The 19398-nt window shown below is 37.2% G+C and overlaps 1 protein-coding gene across 2 annotated transcripts in view; it reads left to right on the top strand.

The window, feature by feature from the left end:
• The window catches only part of PSEN1 (presenilin 1), a 43283-nt gene that overhangs the window by 2731 nt on the left and 21154 nt on the right, over nucleotides 1–19398 (top strand). Inside the window, exons 2-4 of one of the 2 annotated variants that reach the window (XM_039332746.1) lie at nucleotides 10231–10341; nucleotides 14734–14987; nucleotides 18860–19001. In XM_039332746.1, the coding sequence (XP_039188680.1) occupies nucleotides 10258–10341; nucleotides 14734–14987; nucleotides 18860–19001 (480 nt within the window). In that variant the 5' untranslated portion in view covers nucleotides 10231–10257. Of the gene's footprint in view, nucleotides 1–10230; nucleotides 10342–13297; nucleotides 13441–14733; nucleotides 14988–18859; nucleotides 19002–19398 lie in introns of those variants that run through there. The other variant, XM_039332662.1, reaches the window with a different exon arrangement.

Here is a 19398-nt window from a genome sequence, read left to right as displayed (position 1 = left end):
TAAAAATAATTGCGGAGTAAATTTTACCCTCCTTTTAAAAATTCTTTGAATATTCCACCATATCTTAATCCAAAAAGCTTTTATATGCTTACACGTCCACCAAATATGGTAATAGGTAGCATCCAAATATCCACATCTCCAGCATTTCGGCTGTAGATTAGGGTACATAATGGACATTTTCTTTGGGTCAAGGTGCCATCTATAAAACATCTTATAAAAATTCTCTCTTAAATTTTGCGCTTGTGTGAATTTAACATTTCTTATCCAAATAAGTTCCCAAGTATCCATTGAAATCGTTTCACCAATATTCTGTGCCCATTTAATCATACAATCTTTAACTAGTTCAAGTTCTGAATCTAATTCCACTAAAACCCCATAAACTCTCTTAATATGGGTTGGCCTTTGATCTCTTACTTGTTTTAAAAAAATTTCATCTTCTCTAAGCCAGCCCATTTTACAATCCATCTTCCATCTATCCACTATTTGTCTATATTGGAACCATGAATAAGTTAAGTTTTCATGTGTTAACTCTTCCAAAGATTTTAACTGCCAGTCTTGGCCATCCCATCTTAATAACTGTACGTAAGAGACCTTGTCCATATTTACCCCTTTCCTTATACCTTCTATGGCATGCCGAGGTATAGCCCATAATGGTATTTTGAAGTCACTTTTATAATACTTTCTCCACACTCTTAGCAAAGAGTTTCTTATAATATGAGACTTAAAAACCCAATCCACTTTTTTATTAAATATTAAATAGGCATGCCATCCAAAAAATAGGTCCCAGCCTTCCAAATGAAGTATTTCTGTATTTGTTAAATTCACCCAGTCGCTAATCAATGTCAATACTACAGCATCATAATACAATTTCATATTTGGTACCTTGAGTCCACCTCTCTCACGAAAATCTTGCATTATTTTAAGTTTCACCCTTGGTTTTTTCCCTGCCCAAACAAATTTATTAATACCTTTTTGCCATTCATCTAAATTACGTTCGTTCTTTAAGATAGGTAACATTTGAAACAAAAAAATAAACTTTGGCAGGACATTCATTTTAATAACTGCAATTCTGCCCATAAGGGATAACTGTAAATTATTCCAGTTTTTTAAATCCTTCTGTACCTCCATCCACAGCTTTTCATAATTATTTTTATACAATTTTACATTAGAAGCAGATAATGTAACCCCCAAATATTTTACCTTATCAACAATTTCAAAGTCTGTTAAGTTAACTAGAGCCTGTTTATCACCATTAGTCATGTTTTTAGCTAATATTTTGGTCTTATTATTATTAATTTTAAAGCCAGAAACACGTCCATATTGTTGAATCAATTGTAATAATTTCACCACCGAAGAAACAGGTTGAGACAAAGTAACAACCAAGTCATCTGCAAAGGCTCTTAATTTATATTCTTTTTTATTAATTTCTATTCCTTTTATTTCTTGAGACTCCCGAATTTTAATCAACAAAATTTCCAGTGTTAAAACAAACAATAACGGAGACAACGGGCATCCCTGTCTTGTTCCTTTTTCTATTACAAAAGCCTCTGACAAACCCCCATTTACAATAATTTGAGCAGTCTGTTTTTGATATATATTGGATAATACTTGTAATATATTTTGTCCAAAATTCATCTCCTTGATTAAACACAGCATAAACTGCCAATTCACTTGATCAAAGGCTTTTTCAGCATCCAAAAATATCAGGCCTGCAGAGACTTGGTTATTCTTTTCTAAATACTCTAATAAATTAATAATTTGTCTAACGTTATTCTTCATATACCTTCCAGTTATAAAACCCGATTGATCCCTATGTATAAACTGCTGCAAGATCCCCATAAGCCTGTTAGCTAAAATTTTTGCAAAAATTTTATAATCCACATTTAAAAGAGATATAGGCCTATAATTTTTAGGCAAAGTAAGATCTTGACTATCTTTTGGAATCAATGATATAAATGCATTACGCCAGGATGGAGGGATCTCTAACCCCTGTAATAAATTATTAAACAGTTCACACAACGGTTGAGTCATCTCTTCTACTAAAGCTTTATAATAAATAGATGTCAACCCATCCGTACCCGGCGCTTTGCCCAATTTCAATTGTTTAATAGCTGTAACAATTTCTTCCTTAGTAATTAAACCATTAATCTTTTTTTCCTGATCTTCTGTTAATTTAGGAAAGTTAACTTTGCCTAAATAATTATTTATATCTGTAATTTGAATATTAGTACCCTTATATAATTTTTGATAGTATTCTAAAAAAGATTTCTTAATCAATTCTTTCTGATAAACCAATTTACCATTATAATTTATTTTATCTATATTCCTCTGTTTCTGTTTTTTTCTTAACTGATAAGCCAACCATCTCCCTGGTTTATTAGCATTACAAAATGTATTTTGTTTCATAAATAGCAAATTAGTTGCAGCTTGATCAGCCATCAGCATGTTAAATTGTGTTTTTAACAATTTTAAAGCTCCTTTAACCTTTTCATCTAAGGGATTTGAAATTAAAAGTTTCTCTTTTAATTTAATCTCCTCTTCCAAGTCTTTCCGTTTCTGAGTCTGTTTCTGTCTATGCAAATTATTCATTTTTATCAAAATACCACGCATAAAAGCTTTACTTGCATCCCAGACCATTGACATTGATGTTCCCTTGTTCATATTTAAAGTAAAATATTCCTTTAAACATTCCTTTAATTTATGAACATTTTTTTCTTGTTTAAATAAATTCTCATTCACCCTCCAGGATCTCCTATCTTCCTTCTCTACAAACAGTTCCATCCAAACTGGACTATGATCGGACAATGTCCTAGGAAAAATTTTTACATTCTTCACCCTGTTGTATAAATCTGTTGTGATCAAAAAGAAATCAATTCTTGAGAAAGATTGGTGTCTATCTGAGAAAAACGTAAAATCCTTTTCTTCTTGATTACGTTCACGCCAATAGTCTCTCAATTCCCAATCTTCTTTCATATCAAAAAAGGCTTTAGGTAATTTAGCCTGTTTAAAAAAGGTAGAAGAGCCTTTTTTGTCCATTTGTATATCTAAGACACCATTCCAGTCTCCCATTAAAATCACAGATCTATAGTCCAACAAAGTTATTTTCTGATGTAGTAACCTATAAAATTGCTCCTGTTGCTGGTTTGGTGCATACAACCCCACAATAAGAATTTTCTTGCCATATAAACCAAGTTCAAGCATAACATATCTTCCGTAAGGATCTGATTCTAACAAGGTAGCGGATAGATTCTGTTTAACATAGATTACCACACCCCCTTTCTTCCCAGGGGCGGGAGATACAAAATGAGATCCCAAGCGAGGATTATTTAAATATTTTTGATCTTTAGCTGTAATATGAGTTTCTTGCAAGCAAATAATATCATTGTTATGTTGTTTCAAATAGTGGTAAATTTTTTTTCTCTTTTGAGGAATGTTTAATCCATTAACATTCCAAGACAGGAGCTTTGCCATCTCCCTTGGCCTTCAGCCTGGAGAAGATCCGCTCAAATTCTGCTGCTGATGAATATGTAGCAGAGCTTTTGGGTCTTGCTCCTCCCACCGGCACTGAAGCAATTTGCTGAGTAGATTCTTCAATTTCTTTTTCTTTTTCTTTTTTCTGTTGTTCTTTTTCTTTACGTTTATGTGCTGCACGGGTCATTCTCTGTTCTTTAACCTCTGGTTGAGACATCCATACCACCTGTCCAGCAGTCATCATCCCTGTACCTTCAGATTTCTGTTCCATCTCTTTGTCACTCAAGACTTTATGCATCATGGGCAAAGGAGAGCCTGCTCCCAGGACCGTTTTATAAAATTCCTTAGCTTTAGCAACTGTATTAAGTCTATAACGTGTCCCCGCATGGCTCAAAACAATGCCCATCGGAATCTCCCATCTAAATGGCATTTGTCTTGCTTTAAGTTCATTTACTAAAAAAGCAAAATCTTTTCTGCTTCTTAAAATTTTAGGTGGAATTTCCTTTAAAATAATAATATCTTGGGCAGCAATCTGAAATCTTTTATTATAAAAAGTTTGTAGAATCTGATTTCGCAAAGACTTCTTAGCAAAATATATCACCACATCTCTAGGCAAATTCCTCTGTTTTGCAATCCAAGAATTAACTCTATAAATTCTTTCCACATCCCCACGTAACTCTTCTTTATCAATATTCAAAATAACAGCCAAGTCATTAATCACCATTTCCATCAAATCTTGAGTTTTATCTTCTTTCAGACCCCTTATTCTCAAAGCATATTCCATCTGTCTATACTGGAACATAAGAATATCATCTTGTGAAGTCTCCACTTTTTTCTCCATATCTTGAAATTTATAATCCAAAAGTTCAACTGTTTCTTCAATTTCCTCTACTCTGGAGTCCAGCTTCACAACCACTGAGGCCATTCCAGATAGAGCTAGAAGTATATCATCCCTCAAAATAGCATTATTCTGTTCTAAAAGCTCCTTCATCTCTTTCTTCATTTCCTCCTTAGTTTCAGATTTATTCTGATCCAAAAGTTGTTTCATTTCCTCCCTAAACTGTGAGACAGCACTTACCATTATTTCTTTAATGTCTTGTGCTGATGTGCCAGATGGGGGAGGTGAAGGTGGAGTGGATTTAGGTTGCTGCACTGAGGGTATTATTTTAAGTTGTTGTTGCACAGTAGAAGTAGCAGGAGAAGAAGTTACTTTAGAAGCTGCAGTAGCTGGTTGTCGTTTTGAAGCCATTTTAATTTATCTTCCTTTCTTCTTAAAAATACCGATAAAAATAAGTAATCCAAAAAAAAATTAAAAATAAGATAAAATAAAATAAAATAAGATCAATCTAAAAGTCCCCAAGAATAAAAAAGTAAAAAAAGTAAAAAAAAAGCAGTATTAAACAACAATTCAGCCGATCCGTCTTTTAAAGGAAAAAAAACTTTCAAAACGCCATTTTACTTTCACTCTCACTTTTCCGCCCGAAAAAAAAGAGAAAGCTCAAAAAAATAAAAAAAAATCAGCAGATACTAAATAAACTAAATAAACTAAAAAAAAATAAAATAAAGCTAAACTATAAATAAAATCCTTTAAACAGTTCTGTCCGGTTTAAGATTACTCACGGTTTCTTTAAGTACGGAGATGGTAGCGGCGTCTCGCTTTGTTTCCGAAGAAACAAAGACAGCTGAGAGGCGGAGAAGGCAATGAACTCCGAGGGAACCCTCTTTCTACCCCCCTAAAAATAAAAATCCAGGGAGAGTTAAGAGGTTCTACCTCTATTCATGCGATCTCTACCCCTTCCCTTCGCCCGGGAAGGGGATTGCGAGCCGCGGGCCAGCTGGTAAACGCTGTGCTCCGCGGATCTGACACCTTCTCAGGAGGACGGCTACAAAGTAGCCGCCATCTCCACCGCTTTAACCACCGGAAGTCAAAAAGTGAGGAAACTATTATCAATCAAATATTGCTGAACTATAATAGTAAGCAATGCTGAAAGGACTATTAGAAAATCACATGTTCTGATCAGCATTAGTTTTGTGAGAGTAGGAGCATTTATAGGCACTCTTGAAGGCAAATAGAATGCTACTTTGTTGTGATAATGATATTTCTTATAAAGTTATTTCTTTATATTTTCAAATTTGCTGCTTTTTATAAGTACTGTGTTAAAGACACCTAAGGGAAGTTAGAAGAACAGATGTAATTAATCACTGATATTTTTTCCATTCCAAAAAGAAATCTTAATTGGCTAAAGAGGTTCTAATGCTTTTCTGTTAGCATGGGGGGAAAAGGAAATTTTATTCACATATAGTTGTCATGACTTTTGAAGTAAACACTCTCAGTTTCTTATTAAACGATTATTAAATGGATTGTCATTTTGTTTTAATTATCTCTAGATCAAAGAATGCTTATTAACCTTATATCTGATTATAGGATACATTGACCTCAGAGCTAGCCAGTTGCATTTTAGTGTACAATGCAAATCTTGGCAATATATACAGAATATACTTTAGAATATTATGCCAATCCAGAGCACAAGATTAAGAAAACCATCATTCAATTTCCTATGAGTAAACCATGTGAACACAACCTCTTTAAAGCAATTGATTACAGTTTAGTCCTACGAAACAAATTGATACTCTGTAAATAAAAAAATACAGATCCTTTGATTTATAGCTGGATGGTAGACTTTATTAAGCATGTATCAGTAGTATGTTATCCTGTGTTGTAAAAATATTTTTTACTGAAAAAATACAGTTAAAATATATTCCACTTGAGAACAGTTTCTCTATGAATGAGGTCATACTATTTTGTACCCTACTACGAACTAGATGTGAATTTTTTCTTGGCCCAGTTTACTTCAGTCATTATAGTTTATATTTTTTGTAGATTAATTCTTATTTTTAGTTTTCTTTACATATAACATGGTATTTAGTTATAATTATTTTAATAAATACTCTTATGAGGGTACATGCAATTTCAGTTTGCTTTCCCATATTTTTCCAAAAGTTCAGTAACAATTACTTGAAAAAGATTGTATCAGAACTCCTTCTATAATATCAGCCCCACTAGTTTAGATTTAGTGTGTTCTGTATAATTAGCTTATTGTAGTTTATTTAATAAACCATGGGCAAATATAATGTGGAAATGCAAGCAATGTAAGAATGCATACAACATGCTCACATAGCATGGCTAACCAATACCATATCCATGGGTAGATAAATTAATGGATGAACAACCCCAAAAACCGGCTAGCTTCATTTTTACTGAAAATAGATTTCTTGTGATTATCATGTCCTGCTTTTTAAGGGAAAAAAGCTGATGACATTATGAGGATTAGAGCCACTGTGGACAGGACGTGGAAAGGTTTAGCCTTTTTCTGTTCTCATTTCAACCCTTGGCATAGATACGAAAAAGGGGAAGAAATAATGGAGCTGTGTGATGCTTTGGATTTGATTCCATGTAAAGATGCTTCAGAAACCCCAGGGGTGTGAATGCAACAGCTGTTTGTATCTTTAACACAGAATGCCTTTTCTTACTTTATAAAGCAGAAAACTGCTGTGATTGCACTCTACATGGTCAAAAGCAGGGGTCTTCAAATTTGGCCCTTTTATGACTTGTGGACTTCAACTTCCAGAATTCCATAGCCAGCATGCCTGGCTGAGGAATTCTAGGAGTTGAAATCCACAAGTCATAAAAGGGCCAAGTTTGAAGATCCCTGGTCAAAAGCATTCTGTGGAAGGTAAGTGTTTACCAGCCCTGGAAAACCAAATTATGGCTGAAAGATGCTTGGAAAGGAAGTTACCGCAACCTGACCATATTTTTACTCAAGAACTTGATTTGAATAGCATGCTAGTTTCTTAATTAACTGGCTTCATATGGTCTAGATTCTAGAAGCATGGCAAAAGGACAGAGGGAAGCAGTTAGGTGTGATATCAGTTACTAATCACCAGCCTCATGTTGTTTTTAAAACTGCAGCTATCCTTATTTTGTTTAACATTCAATAGTCTTTTCCTTGTAATGCAGTCTTTCTACTGTTTCTAGTACTTGTCTACCTACATGGAGAGATACAGGTAGTCCTCCACTTACGACCACAATTAAGCCCCAGACTTATGTTAGTAAATGAGAAATTTGCTAAGTGAATTTTGCCTCATTTTATGACCTTTCTTGCCAAAGTTCTTAAGTGAATCACTGCAGTTATTAAATTAGTGGCACGGTTATTAAGTAAATCTAGCTTCCCCATTGACTTGTCAGGTTACAAGATCACATGACCCCAAGAGATTACAACCGTTATAAATATGAGTCAGTTGGCAAGCTCCTGAATTTTGGTCATATGACCACAGGGTTGCTGCAATGGTCATAAATGTGAAAAAACAATCACAAATCACTTTTTTCAGAGCCATTGTAACTTTGAACGGTCATTGTAAGTCGAGAACTACCTGTACTTCTTTATCAGAACTGTAGATTAGATAGGAAGATCTGATAAATATACCAAAAACCATTTAAGTTGTTGTTAAAACAAACAAAAACCAGGGGGGAAAAACTCATATAGGGACAAACCAAGTACACATTTTTTTATCATTGTCCTTTTATCACTGTTGCTTTCCTATGTGTTTTCAATTATTTCTTCTTTGAACTTAATGGACAAAATATAGAAAACTTAAAATAGAAATTATTATATATTTTCATTTCTCTGTGATTTTTGCAATGCTATCTCAGTAAATGTGCTCCACTTGTGTTTAGACCATACAGAATCAAAGGAAATCAGATTGTTGAATGCCTCAGTTGTTTTTACTGAAATGCAAAACAGCGATCAATTCAATAAGTCCTGTACAATTTTTTTTTTATTGTAATTGTTTTCTGGGTGGAGCTTGGCTCATTTTTGTGAATAAAAGACTTTGGCTGTACTTACCAAAGTAGTCATCAGACTAGAAACTGTAGCAACTGTCATTCTTTATTACTGAACTGTGGTGGTGCAGGGGTTAAAATGCAGTATTGCAGGCTAACTCTGCTGACTGCCAGCAGTTTGGCAGTTCGAATCTCACAGGCTCAAGGTTGACTCAGCCTTCCGAGGGTAAAATAACCCAGATTGTTGGGGTCAATATGCTGACTCTGTAAACCTCTCAGAGAGAGCTGCAAAGCACTCTGAAGTGGTATATAAGTCTAAGTGCTATTGCTATTGCTAAAACACTGTCAAACATCATCTTATAAGGATAACAAAGTGTTTATGCCAGTGCCTTCTGTGGTGATTTTTTTCAGCAATAATTTATTTTTACTTATCTTTTTTATCATTTCAGTAATTGTTTAGCATGATTCAGAAACCATGTTGTTGCTCCTGTTGTTAAATAGCGAGTCAGAAAACATTACTGAGATCTAGCAGGACCTCCAGATCTACTTTCCACTCACCTTTGTCATGTCATTTTTGAAACTGTTTGATATCAGTTTCTGCTTTGTAAACTGCTGTGATTGAAGATCTCAGCCTAGAGCATCAGTGTGCCCAAAGACATCCCCATTGATACAAACCAGGATACCTGACTTTTAATAATGATATGTTTATAATAAATATATAATAAACTGGAAGTAGTGGGGCATTTCCTGGTAACAATTTAGTCTTTAGTATTCTTTAGTACCAACCCAAGGCGGGGGGAATGGAATTTTCAATTTCACCTATTCCTTTAATGTGTTATTGGACTTGCTGTATATAACCCCCGCATAGGAGGCAGATATTTTGCTCACAGGTTGAAAACGATTGCCCACACCTCTAGGCTACAGATAATCTTTTTTCTTCTCTAGTTCATTGTGTCATTTCATTATATCCTTCAAGTTTAGTCTTCAAAACCAGAACTTCAGCAGTCCGTCTTCACCCAACTTGACTCACATTATTTTCATCTTTTGCTTTTAGATTATTCTTTCATCGCCTTTCAAATATTCGTTACAGTAACTGTTTATTTGTATTCTCTTTATTGTCATCCCAGCCCTGTTCAAAATTATTTGTAAAACTGCAGTCTTCTTTCCATACAGCAGAAAATATACAGTGGCAGTGGGCAGTTACAATATTATACATGGATGTTTATATTCTAATATGTATCAATCATATTTAATTTCTTTCCAGTGCCAGAATTTATGATTAGCCTGCCTGAGAAATTTCTTTACCGTGTGGAAAATAAAATTTTTATTCTGGTTGAAATGAGTGGAAGAAGAAACCTTCAAAGGGTAGACAGCGAGTTTATTTAAGAAGGCATATTCTGAGCTACAATGCTGTTCAGTTTTTGGCATCATATTAATTTGATGCATAACATTTTGCTGCCTAATTGTGATTTATAGTCAGGAGTGTTTTATTAACGTTAAATTCATCTCACATAAGTATCCCTCTATAGCAGGGGTCCTCAACCTTGGCAACTTTAAGACTTGTGGACTTCAGCTCCCAGAATTCCTCAGCCAGCAAAGGAATTCTGGGAGTTGAAGTCCACAAGTCTTAAAATTGCCACGGTTGAGGACCCCTGCTCTATAGTAGTTCTGATATTTTGTAAGTGATGTTAAAGTTCAAGTTTAGACAATCTTTGTTTTGAAACAGATTTGCCAATCACAAATCCATGCTAAGTGTGAAATCACTGAACCATACGTACTTAAGTGTCATTAATCTCTATACCAAAGTGCTTTTTCTTCACACTGATTTAGAAAGAACTGCTAAGATAGTTTTTCAGTTGAATTCATTCAAATAAATTGTAGGTTTTTAGAATTTCTTTCTTTTTTAAAAAAATTTACAGCTGCGGTAACTCAAGAAGAAAGTCCCAATGGCAGAACTATCAGCCCACTTTTCCCAGGTCCCGCGTGGGCAACTGAGAGAGAACGCTTCTGACAATCAGCTGACCAATACGGTACGTAAGAGATGACTTTATTACATGCCAAAATAGAAGCTGAATGGATTACACATGGTAGACCTGCAGAATCAGTGGCATACCAAGGATAGGTGTGAGAGCAATCTGCCCCTGATGCAGATAATAATGGGATGCATTGTATAGTGACTTGGGGACAAAGAGAACGCTGTCTAGAGAGTTGGCCGCAGGTATGGAGCCAGGTCATTGCTATTGGCACACCAGTCAGCTGTTCATGGTCAGCAGCAAGAGGAAGAGGATGTTTAAAAAATGACCTGTTTTAGTAAGTCACTGTACAGAATGCCCCTTGTTCCTTATCAGGATTTGCTTCTTATTTATTTATTTTTATTTTTTGCTGTGTAAACTTTAATGAAGGTGATTTTCTCTGATCCCTTTGTGACATGGTAAGTTTAGATTGTAGGGCTAGCACTGTTGAGGAGATCTAGGCTTAAATATCCATTCAACCATGAAGTTCACTGGGAGATCTTAGACCAGTCATCATCTTTTAGCCTAACCCTTTTTACAGGATTATTGTGAGCATATGTTGGACAGTAGAAATAGAACGATAATAGTAATAATGGAAATGCATGTGAGAAACCAGGATTATTTAATTTGATTTTCACATTTTTGGGGGCCACTTTACTCCCAAATGCCTATGGGAGCTTCAGAAACTAAAACAAATATAATGGAATACAATATAATACAACACAAAAGGGACACTATATGACAAAGTGAAACAATATATGGAGAAAAAACGTGAAAGACACTTCAGATTTTCACTTCACCCACCACTAAAATGGACCTTCTAAACAAAATACTTTTTTAAAAGATTGCCTAATGTGTAAGGTTGAAGCTCTACAGAGCTGGGGGGGGGGACTGTTCCATAAGGCAGGTGCAGCAACAGGGAAGGTCTACCTCCAGTGTCCCATTAGATGGCATTTTTTAATTGACAGGATGCAGAGTATGCCAGCCCTGTCAGAATAAATAGAATAGGCAGTCACTACAGCAATAGCACTTAGATTATCGCTTCACTGTGCTTTACAGCCCTCTCTAAGTGGTTTACAGAGTCAGCATTTTACCCCCAACAATTTGAGTCTTCATTTTACCGACCTTGGAAGGATGGAAGGCTGAGGTGGTGAGATTCAAACTGCCAAACTGCTGGCAGTCAGCAAAGTTAGCCTGCAACACTGCATTCTAACCAGGGCAGCAGATAAGTAGTTCCTGAAATACTTAGGCTGCATGCCTTGTAGCAGAGGTCCCTAACCTTTTGAACACCAGGGACTGGTTCCGTGGAGAGAGGTTTTTCTGCGGAGGGGGCGTGGTTTCATGTACTGCCTTCATCCCACAGATGGGGCTTTGCTTATTTGAGCGGACCAGTTTCTGGCATGCGGACCGGTGCCGGTCCACAGACCAGGGGTTGGGGACCCCTGCCTTATAGGGCTTTATAGGTGCTATCCAAGATGTTGAAATACACCTAGAATCCAGTTCATCTCAGTAAGCAAGAGTATTACATGGGAATAATGAAGCATGCCCATGAACTGCACTTTGGATCGGCTATAATTTTGGGATGGCCTTTCTGGCCAGCTTCATGCAGAGCATGTTGCAGTAATCCAACTGCAAGGTAAGACGCAAGTGACCATAAGGAGGGTCATGCCAGGAATGGACCAACTGGTCCACTAGCTGAACCTATAGAAAAACTTTCCAGTTCACAACCATTAACTTGCTCTTTGAGGAGGAGTTCCAAATTCAGAAAGACCCTTTCAACTTTCATGTAGAACTAGTAGGACTAAGCACACAAAACCCGTCAGCCTTACTAGGGTTTCGTCTGAGCCTGTCCTTCATATCCAGAGCCTCTTCCTCCATATCCAACAGCTTTCAGGAAAGAAAGCCCAAAAGCCTTGTTTGGATGGTTAAAAGTTGAGATATACCCATCAGTGTTACCTGACCCTATAAAGCAGGGGTTCTCAACCTTGGCAACTTTAAGACTTGTGGACTTCAACTCCCAGAATTCCTCAGCCAGCTTTTCCTCCTAGCTTTGCTGGCTGAGGAATTCTGGGAGTTGAAGTCCACAAGTCTTAAAGTTGCCAAGGTAGAGAACCCCTGCTATAAAGGATCACCTCCCCCAACAGTCTCATGTGGATGTTAAGCAAGAGAGTTGAGAGTGTTAAGCTTTAGGCACACCACAGAAAGGTTTAGGACTCAACTTCTCCCCCACCCCCCAAACACCAGATTTTAACTTGATCTTTTTAAAGTTATTTCCTAGGAAGTCTCGTTTTCCACGTAATATAATTATTATACAGATTCCGGATTTGTGATTCCTTTAATAAATAAAATCATGCTATATCAAAACAGTATGAGTCTCTACAATCTGGTGCTTGTTAGATGTGCTGCCATTAGAGTTTCAAACTTCAGGGGGCAGCAGGGGGGAATTGTAGTTCCGATATGTTCTGCAAGTATTTTGTTGTATGGCACGGTCTTGCTTGAGAGAGGCTCAGAGTAACTGCGTAGCAGATAGTTTCTATCATCCCAAAGCTTAGTCCTTAAAAATCTGCTTAGATCAGAGGTCTTCAAACTTGGCCCTTTTAGGACTTGTGGACTTCAACTCCCAGAATTCCTCAGCCAGGCACGCTGGCTGAGGAATTCTGGGAGTTGAAGTTCACAAGTCCTAAAAGGGCCAAGTTTGAAGACCCCTGGCGTAGATAGTAGCTGCCTTCATAACCTTGGATGCCTCTATACATATTTCTTGAGTCATAAGGAACCAAGAGACCAGTGGTAATATTAAAGTCAATATATTACTATTTTGAAGCCATATGCAATGCCTTGTAATGTGCTGCTGGTGCTGCTTCCTTGATTGAAAAGGTAATTGAACTACTTTCGATGTTCTGCACCTTTAAAGCGATTGCTTTGGATTTCATATTAACTATAACTTTGATAATTGCCAAGGCTGCTGTTTATCTTTGGTATTACTCATTCACCTTGAAGATATATAGTGCGTTCTTGCACACAAAGAATATAAATGGGATTAGTTCAAACTTTTTTCAAGGCTTTAGTTCCTTAATGGATAGTGAAATTGAGGAATCCATTCCTTTGCTTCTGCTAACGGTAGGCTTTCAGTTCTATTTAATGCTAATCAGGTAGGGACCTGTATTTTCTATATACTAAGGCAAAGTGCAAAAACTGTAACATGATTCCTTGCCATTTACAATGCACCTTTGCACAGACTTTACATTCTAGGCATCAGTGAGTAATCTTGTTTGAGCAGTTTCAAACTGTAGCCCAGAACATAGTTTTAAGGCTTTTATATAAATGTTCTTACAATTTTTGATATAAATATCTTTTTTCCTTTTTATTCTACTTGTGACGGTATTCTATATTCTGAGTTATCGATATGAAAATAATTTTACTTATCTATGAAAATTATTTCTGCTATAAAAGAAGCCCAAATGTTCATTGTAAATAACTTTTGGATTAGAGAATTGTTGCATTTTTATTAAATGAGTTTGATAAAAGTTTTCTTAAATCACACACTTATATTGTTCGTCAGAGACGGAAACATAGAGTCATTGTTCTGACAGCTTTTCTTGTTTGTCTGATCTATATTTGTTCTTACTTGATTTTACTTACTGGGGCATAATAATATGAAAGTTAGGAAAAATGTTGATATACAAACCCGGGCATCATGTTTTGGGGACTCTTCAAAATATCATAAACGTATTACTGCCTCTCTACTTAACTTCCTGTAAGAACGCACCATGTTGGTTTAAACTACCTGTGTGCCTGATGCTTGTAAGGAGAATGCAAAGGGTAAAGTACATGCAGCAGGTCAAAGAAGAGTCGTAGAAGCCCTGTAGAACTGGAAGAAGAGGATAGAATTAAATCTGTTTTTTACGGGATTAAAGAAATTGAGTTTCATCTCTGATTTATCTGCTTTGCGTTTTAAAAGACTGTATGCTGTTTAAGTCAGGGGTTCCCAACCCCCGATCCATGGACTGGTACCAGGCTGCAGCATGCCAGCAATGGGTCTGCACAAACAAGCAAAGCGCCATCTGTGGGATGCAGGCAGCACACAAAACCATGCACACTCTGATCCATGGAAAAATCTTTATCCACGGAACCGGTCCCTGGTGCCCAAAAGGTTGGGGACCTCTGGTTTAAGCAGTTACTGAAAGACTGAATGCTATGCTGACAACTCCACAACAAAGACACTGATTCACATGAACATAAGTAGCCCACATCTCCAGGTTTTGATTGTCATTCCCCTTCTAGGCCATCACCTGCATAGCTACAGCAGTATAGCAGCCTTTGGTGCTCCCAGATTGTTGACTTTTATAATTTACAACACAAGATGCATACAGAACATGCAAATATTTGTGGATGTGGAATTCTTAATTTCAGAATGTCAACAATGAAAGACGACAACAGGAGAGTGGTGACCAGAGAGTGAACAATCCTACTCCAGCATCTAATGGACAGCCACAGCCAAGGCCTCGACAAGTGGTGGAGCAAGAAGAGGAGGAGGAGGAAGAGCTGACACTGAAATATGGGGCCAAGCATGTGATCATGCTCTTTGTGCCTGTCACATTATGTATGGTAGTTGTGGTTGCAACCATCAAGTCTGTCAGTTTCTACACGCGCAAGGATGGGCAGCTGTACGTAACTAATTTTTTCCATAATTGCTTTTTTTTCCTGCTGTGACACTCTTATTTTTTTCTCCTCTGTATTTATTCTTTAACCAATGTTTCAAAATCTAATTATTGTCAGTATGTTTGCTTTTTTTTTTTTTAAATAGTCTTTGCCAGTCATTTGGTTTTGCTAAATCCCTTTTCCTCTAGTTCCCCAAAAGATACAGTTTTGGACAAGAAATATTCAATTTCCTTCCTTCATTCCCATTTCTCCAATTTTAAATAACTCTTCTACTTCTTTATGTTTCTTTGAACAAATACATGTAGTTATGGAATAGCATTAGATAGTTTCATTCATAAATAGGATATTGGGTGAATCCTTCTAAATTTCCTCTATCCGTGAGAAACTTATAGAAATAGGGAATCTTATAATAATAATAATAGTAGTAGTAGTAGTAAAGTTGGAAGGGACCTTGGAGGTCATCTAGTCCAACCCCCTGCTCGGGCAGGAAACCCTACACCATTTCGGACAAGTGGCTGTCCAGTCTCTTCTTAAAAACTTCCAGTGTTGAAGCATTCACTGCTTCTGGAGGCAGGTTGTTCCACTGGTTAATTGTTCTCACTGTCAGGAAGTTTCTCCTTAGTTCTAGGTTGCTTCTCTCCTTGATTAGTTTCCACCCGTTGCTTCTTGTCCTGCCTTCAGGTGCTTTGGAAAATAGCTTAATTCCCTCTTCTTTATGGCAGCCCCTGAGATATTGGAATACTGCTATCATGTCCCCCTTGTCCTTCTCTTCGTTAAACTAGACATACCCAATTCTCGCAACCGTTCCTTATATGTTTTAGCCTCCAGTCCCCTAATCATCTTTGTTGCTCTTCTCTGTACTCTTTCTAGAGTCTCAACATCTTTTTTACATCGTGGTGACCAAAACTGGATGCAGTATTCCAAGTGTGGCCTTACCAAGGCATTGAAGAGTGGTATTAATACTTCACGTGATCTTGATTCTATCCCTCTGTTAATGCAGCCTAGCACTGTGTTGGCCTTTTTGGCAGCTGCAGCACACTGCTGGCTCATATTTAGGTGATTGTCTACTAGGACTCCGAGGTCCCTCTCACAGTTACTACTATTGAGCAGGGTACCCCTATACTATACCTGTACATTTGGTGTTTTTTGCCTAAATGTAGAATCTTACTTTTTTCACCACTGAATTTCATTTTGTTAGATAGCACCCAATGTTCAAGTCTGTCCAGATCCTCCTGTATCCTAAGCCTGTCTTCTGTAGTGTTGGCTATTCCTGCCAACTTGGTGTCATCTGCAAATTTGATGAGTTCCCCATCTATCCCTTCATCCAAATCGTTGATGAAGATGTTGAAGAGTACTGGGCCCAGAACAGAGCCCTGGGGCACCCCACTACACACTTCCCTCCATATAGATGCAGTTCCATTGAGGACCACTCGCTGAGTACGGCCGGTCAGCCAGCTACGGATCCATCTGGTGGTGGTTCTGTCTACCCCACATTTTTCTATCTTGTCAAGTAGTAGGTTGTGATCTACTTTATCAAATGCCTTACTGAAGTCCAAGTAAATTATGTCCACAGCATTCCTCTGATCCACTAATTTTGTCACTTGGTCAAAGAATGCAATAAGATTTGTCTGGCATGATCTATTTTTGACAAACCCATGTTGGCTTTTAGTAATGACTTTGTTTGCCTCTAGGTGTTCGTTGATTCGTTGTTTGATTATCTTTTCCAGGATCTTCCCAGGTATTGAGGTCAGGCTGATAGGTCTGTAATTTCCTGGATCCATTTTTTTCCCTTTTTTGAGGATGGGAACTACATCAGCTCTTTTCCAGTCCTCTTCTTTCTTTTGCCCTTTTCATACCTATTCTAGAGGGCTCTCTTGATCCTTCCTAACAGATGGGGTTTTGTTAATGCCCCTTTCTCTCATTTTGCTGACAGAAGCCTCTGTCAATGCAAGCACAGTTCTTTGATTTCGCCTCTTGTATTTTCATGTAAAATCAATTTACATCTTCTTTAAGAGTTAAATATTTTTAAAACTTAAATGGTTATTACCTTTATTGTTTATCTCTTTAATGGGAAGTCCTTGAACTAAATTAAAATACACCCCATCATCCAACTTGCATTCTTTTAGAGTTTAGGTGTGGATTAATGGACCTCAAAATGGTAAATGCTATCTCGTGTATGGCACCACAAGATTTCTTTTTCGTGTGCGTTAATGGAATGTTAACTGAAATATCCGATTGGGAAAGGCATCTTGGAGTCAGGATTTATAGCTCATGATAACCCATTGCATACATATTGCAGAAACCATAGAAGTCCTATTTTGGATTCATTAAAAAGGGAACTGAAAAAGGATGATCAAATAGAGGAAATGCCAAGGCAAGATAAGTCCCTGCATGGCATGTAGCATTGATAGATAGCTGAGTTAGCTGACGTTGGGAAATCCTGAGAGTGGCTGGAAAGGACTGCATTAGAAAAAACAATGCTGATCATAGCAGCACAAGCACAGGAACTAAGCACCAGATCCTTAGAAGCAGGAGTCTACTACAGTAGACAGGACTCAAGGTTCAGACCATGCAGTGAGGCCTCAGAAACAGTCCCAACACATAGTGACAAGATGTGCGATGCAAGCAGGAACTGTGTACCCTGAAAGGCACAACTGAATAGTTGGCATTATGTAAAGGAACCTATGCACAGTGTATTGGCCTTCCAAATCAAGATGGGAGATTGCACAAAACGTGAAGAATAACAGAGTTAAGATCCTCTAGGACAGTGGTTCTCAACCTTTTTAATGCCGCGACCCCCCAACCGGTCGTAAGTCGAGGACTACTCAACTGGTGCAGCACCATTTGCAAAATGGGACTTTTGGCGGGCTCAGCAGGGCAGAGACAGCCTGGACAATTCCTATTGGCTTTTGAAAGCCAATAGAATTAGACTCTATTCAAGAGAGTCTATTCTATTGGCTTTCAAAAGCCAATAGAATAAAAGGGAGTAGCACAGCTAAGGAAAAGGGGAAAAAAATGGCGGACTGTGTTGTTTGGCGACCCCCGTGAAATGGTCTTTCGACCCCAAATGGGGTCCCGACAGGTTGAGAACCACTGCTCTAGGATTTTCAGATCCAGATGGATAAGCAGGTACTGGCCAGTCAATCAGACATTGTAGTAGATAAGGACCAGAAGACAGCAGTGGTGATTGATGTAGCAGTGCCAGGTGATAGCAACATCAGGAAGGAGTATGAGGAACTGGAGAAGTATCAGGACCCGAAGGAGGAACTAAAGGGAATATGGAAAGTAAAGGTCAAAGTGGTAGCAGTAGTAGTTAGGAGAGTTTGGGGCTGTCGTCTCTAAGCTGGGAGAGTGGCTCCAACATATCCCAGGAAAAACATCAGACTTCTCTATCCAAAAAAGTGCAGTGTTAGGAACAGCCAAGATACTATGCAGAACCCCGAAATTCCCAGGCCTCTGGAGTAGAGGACCTGAAATTGAGAAAGACATGGCACCCATGTCTTCCATGTAATATGGAATGTAGACAGATGCATGACTTTTTCTTTAATAATATGACATAACATTACTTGGGGAATTTTATTGTGTTGGGTCAGGTTTGTCTTGATCAGCATAACCTGTCTTGTATTTTATGGGACAAGGGTTGTTGTACATATTAAGCAGATTCATATTCTGCTGCTGTGTTTTTGACTTTGTTGGAAGCTTAAAATGGAGTAGTGATGTGCGTGTAATTTATCTCCTAGCCACTAGATGGTGCATGCAAAAACCTTTATAAAGTGTTCCATATCTGTTGAATTCTTTTCAGATGAATTTAATCAGAAAATGTATCCTGATTTAAAAGCATGTGACATATTTTATTTTGCTCTGCATTGCATTGTAGAATCTATACTCCATTTACAGAAGATACAGAAACTGTTGGACAAAGAGCTCTGAATTCTGTTCTCAATGCTGCCATCATGATTAGTGTCATTGTTGTCATGACTGTACTCCTGGTTGTGCTTTATAAATATAGGTGCTATAAGGTGAGCTCAAAATTATTTATATTTTCATTCAAACTCCCATTTCCATTTATTTATAATGCCATTCTAGAACTTACTCTATTCCAGTTTGTAAAGGACCGAAACAATTGTTAAATCTATGCTTCATCTGAGGATTAACTACGAAACAGCAGAACGGGACAAAACAAAATAATAACATACTTTTGTATTTTACAAAAAAAAAATTGTAATGACCGTCAGAAATTGGCAGTTAGATATTTTAAATCTTATTTAAAAATAATTTTGAAAAGGAAAAGACCCTGAAATAAATTAAAATGATTTAATTAACCTGATATTAAAATGTGTTCAAATAACTAAATATTGGCATATGTTGGGTGACTCCTTTAATTTCACCAGAGATTTATTCCTTTTTTGTTTTGTT

The sequence above is a fragment of the Crotalus tigris genome, unplaced genomic scaffold, assembly GCF_016545835.1.
Source record: "Crotalus tigris isolate CLP2741 ecotype Arizona unplaced genomic scaffold, ASM1654583v1 scf7180000017545.3456711, whole genome shotgun sequence".
Classification (NCBI taxonomy): Eukaryota; Metazoa; Chordata; class Lepidosauria; order Squamata; family Viperidae; genus Crotalus; species Crotalus tigris.
The sequence above is the reverse complement of the archived record's forward strand: the minus strand, read 5'-3'. Positions and strand labels throughout refer to the sequence as shown.